The 18,860-nt window shown below is 44.2% G+C and overlaps 1 protein-coding gene across 1 annotated transcript in view; it reads right to left on the minus strand.

Annotated features, from left to right (window-relative positions):
• The window catches only part of RAB8B (RAB8B, member RAS oncogene family), a 47,323-nt gene that overhangs the window by 18,506 nt on the left and 9,957 nt on the right, over window positions 1–18,860 (minus strand). Inside the window, exons 2-3 of the mRNA XM_090029035.1 lie at window positions 2,249–2,309; window positions 686–746 (exon numbers count right to left, since the gene is read on the minus strand). Coding sequence (XP_089885161.1) covers window positions 686–746; window positions 2,249–2,309 — 122 coding nt within the window. The remainder of the gene's footprint in view (window positions 1–685; window positions 747–2,248; window positions 2,310–18,860) is intronic.

Raw genomic sequence — 18,860 nt, forward strand, 5'->3', positions numbered from 1 at the left:
ACATCAGCCAAAAAAAGCTAACTGTGGATAAGGTCAACTTTCTTTTTAAAATCGGTGGCAATATGATATGGATCAATGTATTGGTGCACCTCTAACATGGAAGGTTAAAACAAAATAAACAAAAGAAACTAACAACCAAACTAAAAAACCAAAAAACACATTCCTTTACTGGAAGAGGAAGCATGTTAGTTTAACTCAGCTTGCCCAATATCTATATAGATTAGGTGCTTTAGCAGGGCTTTTTGGAGCTTTTATCTAAAACTGACTGAATCAGCTATTAGATAAAAGCTTCAAAAAGCCCCACTGCAGCACCTGATCTATACAGCTGTTGGGCAAGTCAGGTCAAACTAACACAATGCATCTTCTGGGCAAGCACTACACTTAGAGCAGGGCCATGCTGAGTTGAAACTAGAAGCTGTGTTTTTCCACCCCGCCCCCATCATCTATAAGCAGCCTATATGCACCCACAGTTTGAAGTTACATCTATTACACCTGCAGAAACTGAACAGAGATGTAACAAAAGGAGCTTAGTTTAAATGTAAGAGCAGGACATCACATAATAGTAATGACCTTGAAGAAACTTAGTTCCCTGCTTTGTAAGTCATAATGCTCTACCAAAAATGAAGAAACAAATATATAAAGTTCACTGCATTATAAGGAGAAAAATCCCTTAAACAACACTCACCATGGCTCCTCGGTAATATGCCGTTGTAATTGTACGGAACCTTTCCTGGCCTGCTGTATCCCTAGAATTTGGGGTTGGGGGGCAGAGGGGAAGAGAAAACAAGAAACAGAATCACTTGTTAGTTTAACTGTTTTAAATTAAAAATAATTAAAACAAGTTTTAAAAAACTTACGAAAAACAACTTTAACCTCCCCCCCAAACCATCACACACACACCCCCACCCCAAAAGTAAGGAGTATTTTGTACTCCAGGATATTAGGAATAACATAATTTACAAGTTTTGTGGAGAAACTTCTGACCTCAAAAAGGTATTGATAATCATTATAACATAATGAGAGGAAATGGCATATCATCTCAAACCTATGAGTAAATAGTTACAGTCTCAGTCAATGTGACCTTTTTACGATAGGTACCACGTAAAGAGATTGTGAACAAGAGCATAGTATTGAACAAAGGCATAGCATGCTTGCAAAAGGAAAGAGAAGCTCAACAACTAAAGCAATTTTCCTGTACCATATACTCTCACTCGTTTGGCTAAGAACCAATAACTTTGCATCAGGGACAGCTTATACTCTTAAATTGTGCTTCATGACATGCGACTGTGAGGACCAGAAGACTATACAGTACCTCTGAATGTCAACTGCATGCAGAGAACACTGAACACTAGAGGTTCAAACCTCCTCCCCCCCACCCCCCCCAAAAAACAACAGAAAAAAAAGTCAAAGGCACAAGGTTTATTTACTCAGCCATGGTGATTCACCCTTGTAAAAGTTTTTCATCCAAGATCCTTTCATCACATATCAAACAAAGCAAATTAAGAACCCTAAGTTTTATACATGAATGTACACTATTTTGTGGCTTGTGTTTGAGGACAATCAGGTTGAGGCAACCAGACTATTCCCTCTGATAGCAGCAGACAGACACCAACTGACATCAGTCCTTCCACTCCTCAAACCCGAGGAGTACTGGCAAACCCTACTACCCATTTACAAGTAGTCTGGCTGGGCATCAATTCATTAAAAATAAAAAAACCCACTAAACATCCCCATGTCGATCGGACTTAAAAAAAAAAGACAGAAAATTTAATTGCTTAGCCTGATCCGATGCAATTAGTATTTCTCTCGTCTAAGTTATTAAAATATTTTTCCCCCAACATCTCATTTTACCAGCAGTATTACAGCCAGCACATGTTAAGTATGAAGTGCATAGAACCCTTCTACTCAAAAGACGTTGGTAAATACCCAGAGGTTACCTAGAGAGCTTGTGGAATCTCCGTCCTTGGAGGTTTTTAAGACCCGGCTACACACAGCCCTGGGATGATCTAGCTCAGGGCGGTCCTGCTTTAAGCAGGGGGTCAGACTAGATTATCTCCTAAGGTCCCTTCTAGCCCTAATTTTCTATGATTCTGTGAAATAGCTATTGAACCAGCATTTGCCAGATACTGTATAGCCTTGCTATTATTAAAGTTACTCCGCTACATGAATTCCATGTGCTATCCATGTGTTAATTCACACCAACACCAGTTAAAGGACTTAATTCTGTTTACTATTTTGAAACACTCACCATATCTGTAGCTTGATTTTCTTTCCATCTAGTTCTATTGTTCTGATTTTGAAGTCAATTCCTTGGGAGAGAAAAAGATAGGTTAAGTTGAGCAACAAAGGGAAAGGAAACAGGATCAAGTTTCTTCTAGACATTTCAGAAAAACAAAAACAAAAAATTTTAAAAGATTGTGTTAGACAAAAGATTAAAACAGGTATTTTGCAACTGTCACTTCAGATCACAATAGAGTGGTGCAAATGCAAAGATCTGACTGTGCCCAAGATGTGCACTACCCTGACTGTTTAGGCACCACAGAGAATAAACCAGAGGCTGATGCAACGGGAACCATGCTACAACGCTCAAGTATATCAGACAAGAATGCAATCCCAAAACACTTTATCTGAGTGACCAGTCTCCTGAAATTGTGGCCAACCTCCCTATTGCCTCTCAAGTTCAATTGAATAGCTGAGCACAGTGTAACCCAAGTTGTTACACAGATTGGTCACGAGACAAGATTTACTGAAGTAAATCAAGTGCAAGCTAAAGCCATGGATAATGTAAAGTCAGAGACAGACATTTTCCATTATTTAACCCATCAACTTAGAAGCAGAACATTTTTTTCAATAGATCTACTGTCACAGAGTGGGACCAGCGAGTGGCCGTGAGCCCACTAGCGCTCCCTGCCGTGTCAATTAAGGTGGTCCAGTACCCTCTACTCACCTGCCACGTCTTTTTTCTTAAGTTCAGTTATGGGAGGCTGCCTACTTCCACCGTGACACCTCACTGGTATTACCTCCGTTCCACGTGGGGTGCCCCAACACCCCCAGCCTTATGGGCCTCCTACCTCCCCTGTAGCACACCCCAAGCCTCGCAACTGTTCTCTGGACATTGTTTGGGTCCCTTGCCCTTCGGCGCCCTCTCTGGCGTCCCTCGGGCTCGTCCTGCCCTGGTGCCCCTCTCTGGCACCCTCGGGCTTGTCACTCCCCGGTACCCCTCTCCAATCTACCTGGGCCTACCACGCCACTGGCACCCCTCTACCGGGGCCCCTGTCACCGGTTAAGCAACCTGCACCCTGATACCAGTGCCTCTGTCGCCCTTTTACCGGCACCCCTGGGCCGGTTAAGCAACCTGCACCCTGATACCGGCGACCCTGGGCCGGTTGGACAACCTGCCCCTGATATCGGTGCCCCTGGGCCGCTGCTGCGACCTGCACCCAGCTACCAGCGCCTCTGGGCTTGCCGTGCCCAGGCCTTGCCCCACAGGGCCTGTCTCTTGGGTTTATTCTGCTCCTCGCCCTCTGTGGAGCCTTTGCCGTGCCTCTTGCGCCTGCTGCCCCACTCTGGGGCCTTTGCCGCACCTCTCGCACCCGCTGCCCCACTCATAGTTTCATAGTTTGTAGGATCGGAAGGGACCTGAGCAGATCATCTAGTCTGACCCCCTGCCATGGCAGGAAAGAATACTGGGGTCAAATGACCCCAGCAAGATGTTCATCTAACCTCCTCTTAAACACCCCCAGGGTAGGGGCCAGCACCACTTCTCTTGGAAGCAGGTTCCAGACCCTAGCCGCCCTGACTGTAAAGTAGCGCCTCCTGATGTCTAGCCTAAATCTACCCTCTGCCAGCTTGTGACCATTATTCCTGGTCACTCCTGGCGGTGCTCGGGGAAAACAATGACTTCCCCAATGCCTGCTGGTCCCCCTGACTAGTTTATAACAGGCCACAAGATCCCCCCTCAGCCTTCTCTTTTGGAGGCTGAACAGGTTCAGGTCCCGCAGCCTGTCCTCATAAGGCCTGCCCTGCTGTCCCCTGATCATACAAGTGGCCCTCCTCTGGACCCTCTCCATGCTGTCCACATCCCTCTTGAAGTGTGGCGCCCAGAACTGGACGCAGTACTCCAGCTGCGGCCTGACCAGCGCTGCATAGAGGGGGAGGATCACCTCTTTGGACCTGCTCAAGATGCATCTGTGGATGCAGGCCAAGGTGCGGTTGGCCTTCCTGACTGCCTCTCCACACTGCCGGCCCATGTTCATCTTGGAGTCAATGATGACCCCCAGATCCCTTTCCGCCTCCGTGCTGACAAGAGGGGAGTTCCCTAACCTGTAGGTATGGTGCCGGTTGTTCCTCCTGAGGTGCATCACTTTGCACTTGTCAGTGTTGAATCCTATCCTATTCTCGTCCGCCCACCCTTGTAACCTGTCTAGGTCTGATTGTAGCCTGTTGCATCCTTCCAATGTACCCACGTCCCCCCACATCTTAGTGTCATCAGCAAATTTGAACAGGGTGCTTTCTACCCCCTCATCCAAATCGCTGATGAAGATGTTGAACAGTGCGGGCCCGAGGACCGAGCCCTGCGGAACCCCACTGCCCATGTCCCTCCAGGTTGAGAAGGACCCATCCACTACCACCCTCTGGGTGCGGCCCTCCAGCCAATTGGTGACCCATTTGACTGTGTGGGTGTCTACACCACAGCCCCCCAGTTTCTTAATGAGAACAGGGTGAGAGACAGTGTTGAAAGCCTTCCAAAAGTCCAGGAAGATTATATTCACTGCTACCCCTGCGTCTAACGATCTGGTGATCTGATCGTAAAAGGCCACCAGGTTGGTCTGACAGGACCTTCCACTGATGAACCCATGTTGGTTGCCCCAAGCATGCAGTCTCCTGCTGGCCCCTCCAGGATGTGTGCCAGCATAATTTTCTCAAACAGCTTGCCTAGGATCGAGGTGAGACTAACCGGCCTATAGTTTCCCGGGTCCTCCTTCCTGCCTTTTTTGAAGATGGGAACCACGTTGGCCCTCTTCCAGTCCTCCGGTACCTCACCAGAGCACCACGAGTGCTCATAAAGTTGTGCCAGGGGACTTGCAATGACCCCGGCCAGTTCCTTTAGAACTCTAGGGTGGAGATCATCCGGGCCAGCTGACTTGAATATGTCCAACCCCTCCAGAAGCTCCCTAACTAAATCCTTGCTAACCTGTGGCCCATGTGTGCCTTCCCCGGGGCCCAAGGGGGGCCCAGCAGGGAGGTGGGTGTTCTGGTCCCTGCTTAGGAAGATGGAGGCAAAGAAATTGTTAAACATGTTAGCTTTGCCATCTGGTGTGACGACCAAGTTACCCATGTCGTCCTGCAAGGGCCCCACGTTACCCAGGACCTTCTTTTTACCCCCTACATATTTAAAAAAAAAGACTTCTTATTGTCCTTAATCTGGGAAGCTAGTCCCAGTTCCATCTCTGCCTTGGCCTTCCTAACTGCCCCCCTACATCCCCGAGCAACTACAGAAGAGTCCTCCCTGGTGATGACCCCTTCTTTCCACTGGGTATAAGCCTCCTTTTTAGCAAGGAGACATTCCCGGATGCTTTTGGTGACCCACAGAGGCTTGTGTGCTCTCCTGCTCCCTTTGATCCTCGTTGGGATTACCGTCCTTTACTGGTAAAGGACATGATCCTTAAGAAGCGACCACTCTCCTTGGACACCTGGCTCCTCTCCCCCCCGGGACCTCAGCACTTCTCCAACTATCCTCCTTAGCTCGTTGAAATCTGCCCTCCTAAAATCTAGGGCCGCTGCCTTACTGGGGCCTTACTCTGGGGCCTTTGCCGCGCCTCTCGCGCCCGCTGCCCCACTCTGGGGCCTTTGCCACACCTCTCCGGCGCAAACCGCTGTGCCCCACTGGCACCACTCGTTGTACCCCCACTGGGCACTGGGAACCCCCAAGCTACTGGGGAGCCCCCGTGAGGCCTCCTCGCACCCCTTCAGCCTCATCCGGTCCTCTGGTGTAACCATAACTCAAACCAAGCCCAAACGGCTGTAAAAAACCAACAAAGAGCCTCCCCGCTCGTAATGCAAACTCCCAGCCCCCCACCAGGGCTTCCACTGTACCTCCCTTCAGGGTTCACTCCTCCCTAACATCATTGTGGCCAGGCTGCAATCACCAACTCAGGCCGCTCAGCTCTGCCGCAGAGCTCCTGCTCCTGCGGCTGCCAGAGGGGAACTGCTACCCTGGCTCTGGCCTGGACTGTTTATAAAGGCCCCGGCCCTGCCCCCTTCTGGTCACCTGACCTGTCTGGTTGCTGCGGCAACCAGCACCTGAGCTGCCCCTAGTGATTGGCAGCTCCTTAACCCCATATTAGTCACAGGACATCTCCTTGATCCTGTGACATCTACAAATCTGTAAAAGCTAGAGAAAAAAAAATGCTATTCCCCCCCCCCCGTCCACATCCCAATTTAGTGTAATCAATTAGTTCTGTAAAACAGTAGTTTATAAAAAGCTTTTGCATGCTACAGATAAAATTAACAGCAATTCCTTCAATGCCATAGAAAAGCATAAGTTTGAATATGTAAGCAAACATCAATAATTCTGAGTTAGGCAGACTGTTGCATGCCCAATGCTAGGGTAACCAAATTGCTAGCTGGTTCAGACAGTCTTGCTTATTAGAGTAATTCACAATGGATTTTACTCCACAGTGAAGTACAGACCTGCAACCAGCTCACTTGTTATAATAGTGCCAACTACAGGCAGCTACCACATCTGGACACTAGGGTTTACACTGAGCAAACACTAGCCTAAAAATTAAAATAGCTAGGGAGCAGACCCCATGACCAGTAGATTTTTTTTTTTTTTGGGGTGGGGTGGGGGGGGCAACATACTCTATACCACAGTGAAGTGACTTACATCAGTGTAAGGCTGTGTACCTGTCTCTGCTCCACTTCCCAGAGAAGCAAGTCAATTTACTTACTAGCAAACATGTTACATGTTTACATCTAACATTCAAGGATGTCTACCTTAAAACTTTACAGCAGTGGTTCTCAGCCTTACAAGACTCAAGAGATCCCTGGATAGACTTAAAACAGCTATTGGAAAAACACCAGCTCTTTAGGTTCTTGTCAGGTTTTTTTTTGCCTACAGAAAAATAACAGCCATTTTTCTTGCAAAGAACTAATAAAGACCACAACTATGGATTTCTATTTGAAATCTCTGGGTTTATCTTGTAAATCACATTTATAAACCATTTCATTAATATTGTGTGGCATCCCACAGCACCCTCAAAAAGATCTCAAGGCACCCCACTGTGCCATGGCACCCTGGTTGAAAAAAAATCACTGCCTTAGGTTGATCCAGTTACTCACAAAAGAAGTACCCACCCACCCACCCCCCACGTCAGGCCCCTTGAAGCCTCATGATGGCCCACATCCCTCTTCTGCCTTAAAATAATTCATTTGGCTATGGTCAGTTTAAATATAGGAGAGAGGAAAAGACTTATTTAACAGTTTCCAATTATGGTTAATGGAGGAAAAATGGCAACTATCTGGTCTCTACTGTCAAGTGCTTATACACAGATAAAAAACCCAAACAAAACAGGAAGTAAAGGAAATAATTGTTTTGGATTTTTATTTGGCAACAGCCTGAAAACAACACATCATTACATAAACTTGTGATTACTTCAACTTTACCCCAACTTGGGAAGCTGGGCATTTTTATTGAATCAAAATATATTCAGCTATAAACATCAGTGTGATTAAATGAATACATTTATCATAGACAGTATTTGTTGGCGAGAACACATTTTGTCACTACAATAATCACATGAGTATTTTAATACCACCTAAACTTTTGCCAATTACTTTCAAGCGTTATGATTTTAGCTCCAAATCACTCAACCCTAAATCATAAAACAGCTGTTTATGGATTTCTTTTCTGCTAGTTCAGGAACTCAAGGGCCCAAAGAGTCCCAATACTTGCTGGTTTGCTATAACCAAAATTAGGAAGGGGAGGGGCTGAAGTGAGGAGGAAGACCAAAAAAACAAAACGCAACACACAACTAACAATAATCCTACTCCCTATATTTCATCTTTACATTGAGCATACATAGAATATTAAGTATCTATCATTGTTTAAGGTCATATAACCAGACTGTCCAGTTTACTAGCAAAGCATTTATAGAAAGAAAAGGAAACAAACAAACAAAAAAATCTTAAACTAAATGCAAACATTGGATTTATGACACATTATAACCTGCCTGACATCTGACTCCCCAGGTACCTCTCCACTATTTAACTGCTACATTCATCCCCCTTCTCCCCTGCACCCAGCCTCTCTCACACACTGACTCCTCAACTTACATCTTTACTGAACACCTATCTTGCATGCATACCAGCTCAGCCTCTGGCTTCTTTATTTTTCATTCCATCCAGGAAGAGTGCACACCAGCTGCAGAAACTTCCTCAGCCTGACAGAGGGTTTTTGAACCTGAAAGCTTGCTTAAAAATTATTTTCCAATTATTTAAGTTGGTCTAATAAAAGATATCAGATTCACCCAAAGAACCTTGTCTTAGACCAACACAGCTACAACCTACACCCCTTAAAAACAAAAACACACATACATGAAAATATTAATAAAAAGCAACAGAAAGAAAAATTGCCTTTTAAAGTATAGTACTTCAGATGCTGGAATTTAAGTTTATAAAAGCACAATGCAAGATCTACTCCTAAAAATCTCTATTATAAGAACTGCAATTTGAGTCAGAGGGTTTAAAGTTCCCTCAGCTCTTAGACTTCAGCCTTCATGGTCATTAGAATAAGCATGTCAAATGAAAAGTGTTCTGAGACTCATGTGGTTTGAAGATGGTTGCATCATAACCCAATGAAATTAAGACTGAACTGCAACATGTCAGCATAAGCTCCAAATAAGAAGGTCCCTCCTGGGAAGGTCCCTGGAGGAATGCAGTTGGTTGCATAGCCTATTCATACACAAGGATATGTGCATGACTCCATGCTTTGAGTACATGCTGGCTGTGTTCATTGTTAGGCTTTCCCCAGGCACCACAAAAAAGGTAAAACCACCATTGTTTGGCTTGTTCAAAAATCATTGATTTCTTCACACAAAATTGTTCTGTGCAAGCTGACACAAACTGTTGAGAAAGCAGCCACATATAGGTTTAATTTTCATTCAAAGTGAAGGAGTGGAAAAGCCAAGTCAGGAAGTACTACTGGGGATAAACTCGTTTCCGTTAAGTACAAGATTATAATAAAGTAAGTGGCTGCAGCCTTGTAGAAGCTAAACAGGACTAGTCCCAAAGTTTTGTTTCTTCACTTCAGTAACAGGAAGTGGTGAGCAGCACCCATTTGTAGTACAAGTCAAATGACATACGCTAGCTACCACTTCCTGCTGAATTTTACTGCATGGCTAGGCATGTGCAATGCTTTGGTTACCAAGTTAACTCAAAGTACAGCATATGAAATGGCAATTCTACAGCATTTCATCAGTTGATACTGGGTTATGAGCCATTTCCCTTTCATTCACACAGAGGTTTTTAGGTCCTTGGCAGACATTAAAACAACAGGACCCAAGGAATTTTATGCCCCATTCCGAACACCCTGGCCTCTCCCATGCCACATATGCACAGTGGGAAGTGCAATATTTGGGATGTGGTATAAAATTCCTCAGATCCCAACTGCATGACTTGAGGCCAGGACTCTACCTGGCCCAGAGGTTGGTTTTGTTCCAGATGGAAGGACAGCCTGATCCTGATGCTCAACTGAGTGTCAGAATTGACACAGGGGACCTTGGTCTGAAAGCTACACATGAATGCTGCATGCAGGTGCCCAAAAGCTGGAGATGGGGGATCTGGGGTCAGGGAAGGTCTGCCCAGTCCTACTCCCCTGTGTCTTTAGCTTTTATACACCCATGTGCAGTCCAGCTGCATGTGCCATTTTTAGACTTGGAGATGCCCCAAGCTGATGCAACTTTGAGTGTGGAGATTGCCGTAGGCCAGCCACAGGTCAGACATGCTGCACAATGCAATTTAAAGAGGTGTCATACCAATATTTATAAAACATTTTTTTGCCGCCTCAGCCCATGGCTGACAAACCTTTAGGGGCATGCAGTTCCCAAGTAATTAACCCCCCAGAAGTTTCAGAACAAAAAACCCCCAAAAAACACTCCAAGCTATAAACTAGCTTCAAGGAAATTCTGTAGTGCAGTGGGCTGAGGTTACAAAATCAGGTCTGAGCACTTGCAGTAACCTAGAGTGGGGGTGCTCAACCTCCAGCCTGCGGGCCAAATGCACCCTGTAGAGCCATCTCATCTGGCCCGCAGAACATGCATGGTCTGGAAATTTGGTGGCAAGGAAGTAGTGACAGCCACACCCCCCACCCACCTCCCACACCCTGTGCAGCTGGTTGGGGAGAGGACAAGATTCTGTCCCCTGTGGGACACCCCTTCCTTGCAGCCAGATGGTGCCCACTGTGCCTACCTGGGCACTGAAATCAAGAACACTGGCTGGATCCAGCCTGCCAGGCCAAGAGATTGAGCATCACTGACCTAAAGCCGCTCCCCCCACCTTAGTACCTTGACCATTTCTGCTCTGCTCTCATCTGCCTGCATTTGGGGTATGTTACGTTGTTCTTTTTATGAACATGCTCCCTCTTCTCTGAATCAGTGGAGAATGTCCAGAGGAGAATTGTGAAAGAGACGTATAGAAGGATTGGCTGCACTAAACAGATCTTGACTTGGCCCTCAATTGAAGTGGATGGTCCCAGCTAAAAAGCAGTTCTAGCTCTAATCTACAGCCAAGGTGTGCAGGATTTAGGTCAAAAAATACAAGCAAGCATGTACTGGAGGGTTGGGTGTAGGAAAAGTACAGTGTCTGGGCACACACGTGCATAATAACCCATGCTATGACTACCCAGCCTTTTTTTAGGACACTGAAATTGAAAGTCTATTTCTCAACTAGGATTATATGTGAGGCGTTGACGGTGGAGATTAGTGCCACAGTTTTTGGGTTTTGGTATAGAAATGAGAATGTCAGAAAGAGAACCACTCCCATAAACAAACCCTACTCTGTTTTAAATAGGAAAGGGGGTTACGTTGGGTCTAACAGAGTACTGTTGAAACGTTTTAGCCAGCTGAACATTAGGCACCAAGCATCAAATTCAAATTAACCAGTACAGGAGACAAAAGGAAAAGCACATGTGAGGATATAGGCAAGGAGAGACTGAAGACAATGCCAGTAGCATGCTGGACATGAGCAGCTCTTGGGAGGTAGAGTAGAGTAATCAGACCCAGTGCTCATGCAGCTGACTTGCCTCACCTGGAGTGTGTCTTTCTTTGCATCTTCTCGTTTTCTCAGTATGCAAGGAACAGAAACTTTGGGAGGAGGTTGCCAGCATCTCCTCCCCCACCCCGCCCAAAGGCCTTACCTATTCAGATTTCCTTGAAGTCCACCAGCAAACTTCATCAGTATTAGAGTAGAGTAATTTAAGACCTCAAGAAGATTAAAAAGTGAATCAAAGCAGATGCTTTAAACCTGGTTTTCTCTTCTAATGGGAAGTCACCTAGGGGTTCACTCTAATGTTGTGCACTTCACCATTACCATTCACAGCAGCTTGGACATGTCCATGAGAAAGCCACATGATCCAAAGTCAATTCAGTCTGCATTTGACCCAAGTTGATTTAATCCTTGTTTCCTATTTCAGCAAATCTACTAAATGTGGAAACTCTCTAGTCACATGCTTATTTTACAGAGCAGTTGTTATGGGAAGTCAAAATAACCAGGAAATTAAACCATCTATGATGCAAGGAAACTTCACCCCTGTCACAGTATCTGCTGACCTCCATGTTCTACACACTGAAATACTTCACAATTACAAGAGCAGGACGTGCAAAGTAAAACTTTTAATTCTAACTCAGTGTGTTAAAGACTTAGAGTAGGGGTTGTCAACTGGGGGTATGAGAAGGCCTTAGGGAATACGCCTGGGCAAGTGGGGATGGAGTGCCACCATGTACAATCCAGTGCCACCCACCCGGTCAGATGTGGGGGAAGCTCATACATGGCAGCTGCCACCATTCCGCATTCAGCCACACACAATACCCCTGCATCCAGCCACCAGGGGTACACTGATCCAATATGGTTGAAAACCACTGAATTAGAGAACCAGACTACTACTTCACAAGTTGAGGCAGCAAAAGAAAGCAGCCATGGGTTAAGTGCTGAGCAGGTGCAGAAAAGCAACAAGAACCCAGTTTCTGTTTAGCAAATAGTCTTATGGCACAAGTACTACAAGGTGCATTATATTCTTGCCATGTTAGCATCCCAAGCAAAGAGTCAGATAGTCTCAGCTATTTAAAGAGCAGCAACGGTTAAGAACTGCCCTATCAGAGGGAATTACAACAACACAATTTACCTTGGCAGGGGGTGGGCAGATGGACTTTGAAAATATCTAGAACAGGGGACATCGGATCATAGGAAAACAGAACTGGAAGGACGTCATCAAGTCACCTAATCCAGCCTCCTACTCATATACAAGTATAGCATTTCCATTTGCTTTTGAGCAGGGATTTCAACTGTCAAGATACACAGCCACTGCTTGGGTAGGGAAAATCAAGTGAAATAGCTACAGGAATCCAACTATTAGACGGCTATCCCTGTGTAGAGTTCAACTCAGTAAATAGGATTCAGTAAATGCAAGTGCCATTATGCAATAGGTGTATTATGGTACGTGCCAAATAGAAAACCTCATTTTAGTCATGATACTCATTGATATTTATACATTGATCTTCACTGTGCAGGGAACTTTCTTTTTAAATAGTGCATTAGTATACTGTTCTCATTGGTTGTCCATGCACGGTCACCTATCCATCCAGCACAGAGCTCCCCAACTGAAAGTTACACCATTTGATAAAATGCTTGATGATAATTTTTTTCTTGCTGTTCAGACTCATACACAAGCTTTTTCTTTTTTTTTTTTTTTTGGGGGGGGTGTCTTTGTTTTGTTTAGAGGGATTAATACAAAAAAAGTGGCACAAAACAACCAAAAAACCCCAAAACAAAACAAGGAGTCCCCCCATCCCTCCCCAGTATGAAGAACACTTCTTACAACAGAAGAGGGGCTACAGTAGAAAGGAGATCCTCACAAATATAGATCACTGCTCCGGCTGGAGTCAGCCTCCAAGTGGAATTTGCCTTTCCTTCAGTGGCAGTCCCTTGCATAGCCCTATACAATTTTTTAAAGGCAGAGACAGAAAAGGAGAAAGTTTGCCACCTCTAACATGCAAGTTGGATTCTGTATTTTACCTAGGTTAGCAAGTCTGCAATTGACTGATAGAAACAGGAAATCTAGACTAGTACAGCCACACACTGCTGTTGAAACTGGAGGCCCATATGCCCTCACTCCTTCACCTCGACCTTTCAGTTCCTTGCCAAAGAGTGATCTTACCATACAGGATACAAACCAAAGTTTTGATGGATTCTTAGATTGGTCTGCATTGTAGCATCACTCAATGGTAATACATTTATTAGTAAAACACTCATGTTCAAATTGAATGCAGCCAATGCAAGTTTGCAGAAATACTTGATAAAGAACCACTTAGAAGTAATACTTCCTCTACCCTATATTAAGAGGACATGCTCTAAAAACAGAACTAACTCACTCTTTAGGAGCAACATAGTACCAGGGACTCAATAAGTTGCTCTTAACAGGCACATAATATATTTGCAATATTTGAACAAATTAAGATAGCATATTTCTGTTTTTAAACACTTATGATTTTTCCTGCATATTTACAAGAGCCAAGCAGAGTTGGGAAACAGAAATACCACACAGCTATTTTTTTTTTTTTTTAAATAATGATCTTATTCCCTAGTCTGCTGAGAAGAGATAGTAGCATACCAATGACAAACCTAGCCATCAGCATTTCTGCACTCAGCTTCTGTTTGGCTGTAAATTAAACCCGAAGTCTCACAGTGCAAAAAAAAATCCCCAAAACAAACAAAAGAACCACCATCACTTGTGGTACACAATACTGCAGCTGTAAAACAATGAAGCAAATGCAAGATTCAGGGCCACCTACATAAAAAGCTACCCTGGGTCATCTTAATTTACCTTAAATACCACTTTTCTATAATTTCCAGTCATTGCACATCTGCCAATCTAGGCCTCCAGAAGTGGCCACCTGAGGGAAGTGCAAGAACAGAAAAGCAGCCCACTGAAAATCTAGTCACTCCAGAACCCTGTGAAAGCAAAAAGCAGTAGAAAACACCAACGAAAACAATTACTTTAACATGGCCCCTTCCCTCCACCCTCTCATGTACAGACAGGATACTATTATAGCATTCCTGAGGCAGAGAACTATTTGCTCACTAGCAGTTTTGCTTTGAGAACAGCAACTGACTAGATATGCAGTTACATATCAATGCATTACAACTGGACAGCAGATATTATAGTCACCTCCACTGTTACAGTTTAACCAGCATTTAAATGGCCAGGTCTGAATTCAAGACTATACACAGTGACATACTGCTATAAACACAAATCTTGGAACAAATTGCTGCTGGTGACATTTGTTTTACTAACACTCTGAGCTGCATGCAAGATGCTAAATCCCTACCAAGGTGCTCTTTTACATGGCTCAACTTAGTGCAAGAACACTAATCATGTGCAGATGCCTCTGCAAGTGATTTTCTCCCAAAAGGCCTATCTGTATGCAGAGCTGAAAAGTTCCGATACCCTTCCAATCAAACTCTAAGCACCTGGTAGTGTTGTCTAGAGAACACCACAATGAGGCTATCTTCAGGGAACTCATTATTTGCCGCATGCCATTGCCATGTAGTGGGGAAGTAGCGTATGGAGATCTATTGTGTTCCCTTGAGGGAATGTCTGCAGACAAAAACAAACCTCATGCCTGCTCCAGTTTATTCTCTGAAGCAGATATTACTCTACTTTTGATAAGTTTCTACAAGTTTTAAAAAACTTTTTTCTATAAAATGTTGAGGGAACATCTTAGTTTGCCCAATTAGACACAATATGTATTATACTGTGAAATTAGATAGATAACAGCTCAAAGTTGCGTTTATATTCAGTTCTCCTTACAAGATTTCTGCCTAATGAGGACGTTCATAAGAAAGTGATTGCATGGGAGATATGGTCACAGTGGAACAATGAGGGTGGAGTACACTTGCAACATACAACTGTGTCAGACAGTGCCGAATGCAAAAGAGCAAGAGTCTAATCATTTTCTACTTGTAATTTTAGCTTTACTCCAAACATCTGCAAGATATTTTCAGATGATCTCAGCAATTTTTCTCTGAAAGCACAGCTTAAAGGCACAGTACCATTTTGATTCCAGTCATTTCAGGCATACGCCAGAAGAACAAATTTTAAGGAAGTGCTGGGGTAAGGATCAAAAGGATTTATTCAAGCAGCAAGCACTATGATACACCACATTTTGGCATGTCTGTTAAACATGCACTGGCCACCAAATTTATTCAACCCTTTGTGATTTGGTGGCCCTTAATGTAAGAGTAATGAGGAATGAAACTGGAATTGCTTCCAGAAACCATGAAAGAGTTAGTGAACAGCAAGCAAACATTTCATAATCAACCAGTAAAGTCTGATTAGTGACTGCATGCGCTCTCCCCCACTCTCAGAGGATCTGAACTTTTTCCTCTTTCCTTGCATGGCAGCAGTTAATACTAAGAATCTAGGTCCTTCTCTACCTTAGAGATATGCTAATGTCACCAAACGAGTGTGAAAAAATAAACTGCAGCCAAAGTATCTCTGCTAGAAATGCCTTAGCACTAACAACTGTCAGCAAAAGGCAGCTTTTTCCAGCAGAAAAAGGAACTGGAGGGGGTGCTGGCAGAAATTTTTCTGCTCTCAGAAGAGTTGTGTTTATATCAAAGATCTTAAAACAGCAGTAACAGCTGCAAACCCTGTGGTTTAGGCAGAACTTAACTTAGCCTGAGAAAGTGGGAAGCCTGTAAGAGCGACCTAAACAGAGCAATTATTTCAACAGCCTCAACAATTCCAAAAGAAGGGTTTCAAAGAAGGAGTTTGCAGGACAGGCAATCCTCCCTTTCTGTTTGCAGGCCAGATTCTTCTCACCTTCCAAAAAAATAGGAACCCTAGTTTCATAAAAGAAATATTAAAAGATTGAGTATGATGTCTATTTATCTCCCTTTATAATGAAAGTAATAAAGAAGGCAAGTGCTGTGTATGTATAATATAAAAAGGTTTGCTGCTCCTAAGCACTTAAGACTCATTAACCAGATCAGAACAATAGACGCAGTGATTTTTTAAATGAGCTGCTGTACCCGCATCCTCAGGTAAGCCAGCAATAGCCACATTACTAAGTGTGAAGGAAAGAAGGTTGCTGTTAAAAAAATAGATGACACACATGTATAGCAATCTATTTAACACAGAACCAATATACCATTAACTGGGATAATTTTCCCATCAGCCAAGAACTTAAGCTGCAGACACGTTAGTGTACAATACATGTATTAACTGGTAAGGACAATACTCCCCTCACACCTAGTGCTTGGTTAACTTACGGTTCAGCTCCTTATTCATACTGGCGCCTATCAAGAGCACCATGCTTCTACGTAGGAGAATTTTACAATCTTCCAATCTCCTATGCCTGATGAAGGGTGCCTGTAAGCTTGCAAATTTTTTTTTTTTTTGCAAATATGTAGTTGGTCTAATAAAAGATATCACTTCTGTCACACGTTTTGATTCCTTCTGCCTTTAGACCAACACAGCTACAACCTGGATACCTGTCACAGAGAAGAGTGCATACAAGCCTCCCCCTTGGAGAATTAGAGCCCTCCCCAAAAATCACTGTCAGCTCCCAGCCATGAGCACAGCCAGCATGGCCTACCACAAGACCCTTCTGAATCCAGCCGAGTTTGCACACTATTCAAAGTGGCATTTAACAACAGAATTTGAGACACTAAAGGTGAGCCAAGTCCAAGTTTAAAATGCAATCCACAAAGAAAGTGGGAGCTTTAAGAGTTTGACAAGCAAAATTATCTGCTTCAGAAGGAACTTGACCACCTGTTCTTCTCCTCCTTCCCCCACACTTCCAGGCCTCCTCTTCTATCCATAAAAAACCAAAAAAATCTATTTAAAAAAGCTGCACAAGATGAACGTGTGCTTCAGACAGGCACAAGGGCTCTAAACAATCCTCTGTAGAATCTGCCCAGATATCATTACTGCAGTACTGACCTGTGTAGTGTACAGTAAGTATCTCTGCTGCCTATTCTATTTTGCTTATGAAAATAAACCTAAAACTGGTGAAAAAGTTAACTCAGTCTTGCCTAGTAACAGAGTCTTTCCTGGCTTATGCTATGAAAGTTGCCTCTCACAAGTATAATCTAAAATTTATTCTTCACCATTTCTACTTTTTGTTCAAACTGGGACCATAAAAGGAGGCTTGTACTCTAGCATTTTGCCTAGTATCTAGGGGGTAGACATATTGGTCTAGAACAGTGGTTCCCAAACTTTTCAAGTGGTCCACAAAAAAAAAATTGCCGAGGGGCTCAGCAGACCACTTAAACTTTGTTTGTTCTACAAATCAAAACACACAACTCATATTTTAATATTAGTAGTCTTACCTTTCTAATGTGATGGATATGCCTTTTTTTTTTTTTTTTTTTAGCTAAGTTCTGGGAAGTCGAGGATAATGCATGTCAGCTTTAGCCTTAGGCCACCTTTCTGCAGCCCACCTGAATGGAGCTCACAGATGAGTATGAGAACCTCTGGTCTAGAAGCAAAATGAATCAGACCTTGGGGGTGGGCTGTTGCAAAAATCTAATCTAATAAAAGATTTTGCCTCTACCATGAGTTCCGATTCCTAGTGTTTTGTCCAGTCATATTCATTTCTGATTCTCAAAGTTCCCATGGGATCACATAACTTGATTCAAGATTTTTTTTTCTTTTATGGCATCAACCCTGCACCTTCAAGGATGAGCATTTTCTCTGTACTTACTTGTGCACATTTTAAAATTCATTCCCAAAAACATAGGGCCCCATATGATCTGACATCATATGCTGAAATGGTTATTCAGTAAATGAAGGAGTACAGAATTTGAGGAAAGAGTTACCGTTTGTATCTAAACAGCGTTTATACTGAGCTGCCAACGGTGAGTGAGCTCGACACATGGTGGAATAGACATGAATATTGTTAAATCAGATTTTTTATGCAAACATGTTCAGCACTGCACACAGCTCTTGTATTATAGCCTATAAAGCTATAAGCCAGGGATAGGGAACCTCCAGGCCACTGTTTGGCTAGGGACTCCATTTCCCTTCTGCCCCTGCACACACGGCTTGTGCCCATCTCCATGGAGACCTGAGGCACAACAGCAGCACGCAGCACAGGGGCTCCTCCAGAGCTGTTGCAAATGTGGGATGGGGACAGCTTGCTTTAGAGCTGTGCTCTATAGCCTGCACACTCTGGGCAGGGGCACACATGCAGGGGACTGTGGCTCTGCCCTGGCTCCAGATAGGCCGTCACAGCTGCAAGAAGCCAGGACAGAGCCACAATCCCCTGCATGTGTGCCCATGCCCAGAGTGCGTAGGCTACAGATAGTGGGTCCGCCCTCGCTCCGGAGCAAGCTGCCCCCCGTCCCACATTCCCAGCAGCTCCCAAGCAGCCTCCTGTGCTGCTCTGCTGCATGCACTGCTGCTGCAGCTGAGGCTGGGGTTTCCATGGAGACTGGCACAAGCCATGCAGGCGGGGCAGCTGGGAAATGGAGTCCCCAGCCAACCAGATCCAGCCTGCAGGCTGGACATTCCCCATCCATGCTATAAGCCATTGGCACGAGTCAACAGCAACAGTCAGCCTGCATAAAAGTATATCCAA

Source organism: Crocodylus siamensis, chromosome 15 (genome assembly GCF_052110815.1).
Source record: "Crocodylus siamensis isolate JL-2025a chromosome 15, ASM5211081v1, whole genome shotgun sequence".
NCBI lineage: Eukaryota > Metazoa > Chordata > Crocodylia > Crocodylidae > Crocodylus > Crocodylus siamensis.